Consider the following 526-nt stretch of genomic DNA (forward strand, 5'->3'; position numbering starts at 1 on the left):
CCCTATGCTTGCAGGCTTGCTTTGGATCTTCGACTGAACTGCACCAGCCAGGCAAGAAGTATGTTGGTCACCTGTGTCCAGAATAGGCACTGAGTTTTTTCACTTTTTTTGCAGGTGGTGTAGGGATGATGTGCTCACTGAGCGAACAAGGCAAGCAACTGGCAATCCAAGTGTCCAACATCCTGGGTATGGACGTGTGTGGCATTGACCTACTGATGAAGGACGACGGTTCATTCTACGTCTGTGAGGCCAATGCAAATGTAGGTTTCATTGCCTTTGACAAGGCTTGCAATCTAGATGTAGCTGGTATCATAGCGGACTATGCCACTTCTCTCCTAACCCCCGGTCGCTTGACGCGGCGCATGTCCTTACTCTCTGTGGTGTCCACGGCAAGCGAGACTAGCGAGCCTGAGCTGGGCCCTCCAGCTAGTGCCGTTGTCGACAATATGAGTGCTAGCTCCAGCTCTGTCGACAGCGACCCTGAGACCACGGAGAGAGAGTTGCTCACCAAGCTCCCGGGGGCTCT

At 53.2% G+C, this 526-nt stretch overlaps 1 protein-coding gene across 1 annotated transcript; it reads left to right on the forward strand.

The window, feature by feature from the left end:
- Positions 1 to 114: 114 nt before the first annotated feature.
- LOC104916688 (beta-citrylglutamate synthase B-like) lies at positions 115 to 521 on the forward strand (the record flags this gene model as incomplete). The annotated part of the gene is made up of 1 exon (XM_010727702.1): positions 115 to 521. A coding segment is annotated over one exon (407 nt), but the record flags the coding sequence as incomplete, so codon positions are not given.
- Between the last annotated feature and the right edge of the window lie 5 nt (positions 522 to 526).

This window comes from Meleagris gallopavo, unplaced genomic scaffold, assembly GCF_000146605.3.
Source record: "Meleagris gallopavo isolate NT-WF06-2002-E0010 breed Aviagen turkey brand Nicholas breeding stock unplaced genomic scaffold, Turkey_5.1 ChrUn_random_7180001928758, whole genome shotgun sequence".
NCBI classification, from domain to species: Eukaryota; Metazoa; Chordata; class Aves; order Galliformes; family Phasianidae; genus Meleagris; species Meleagris gallopavo.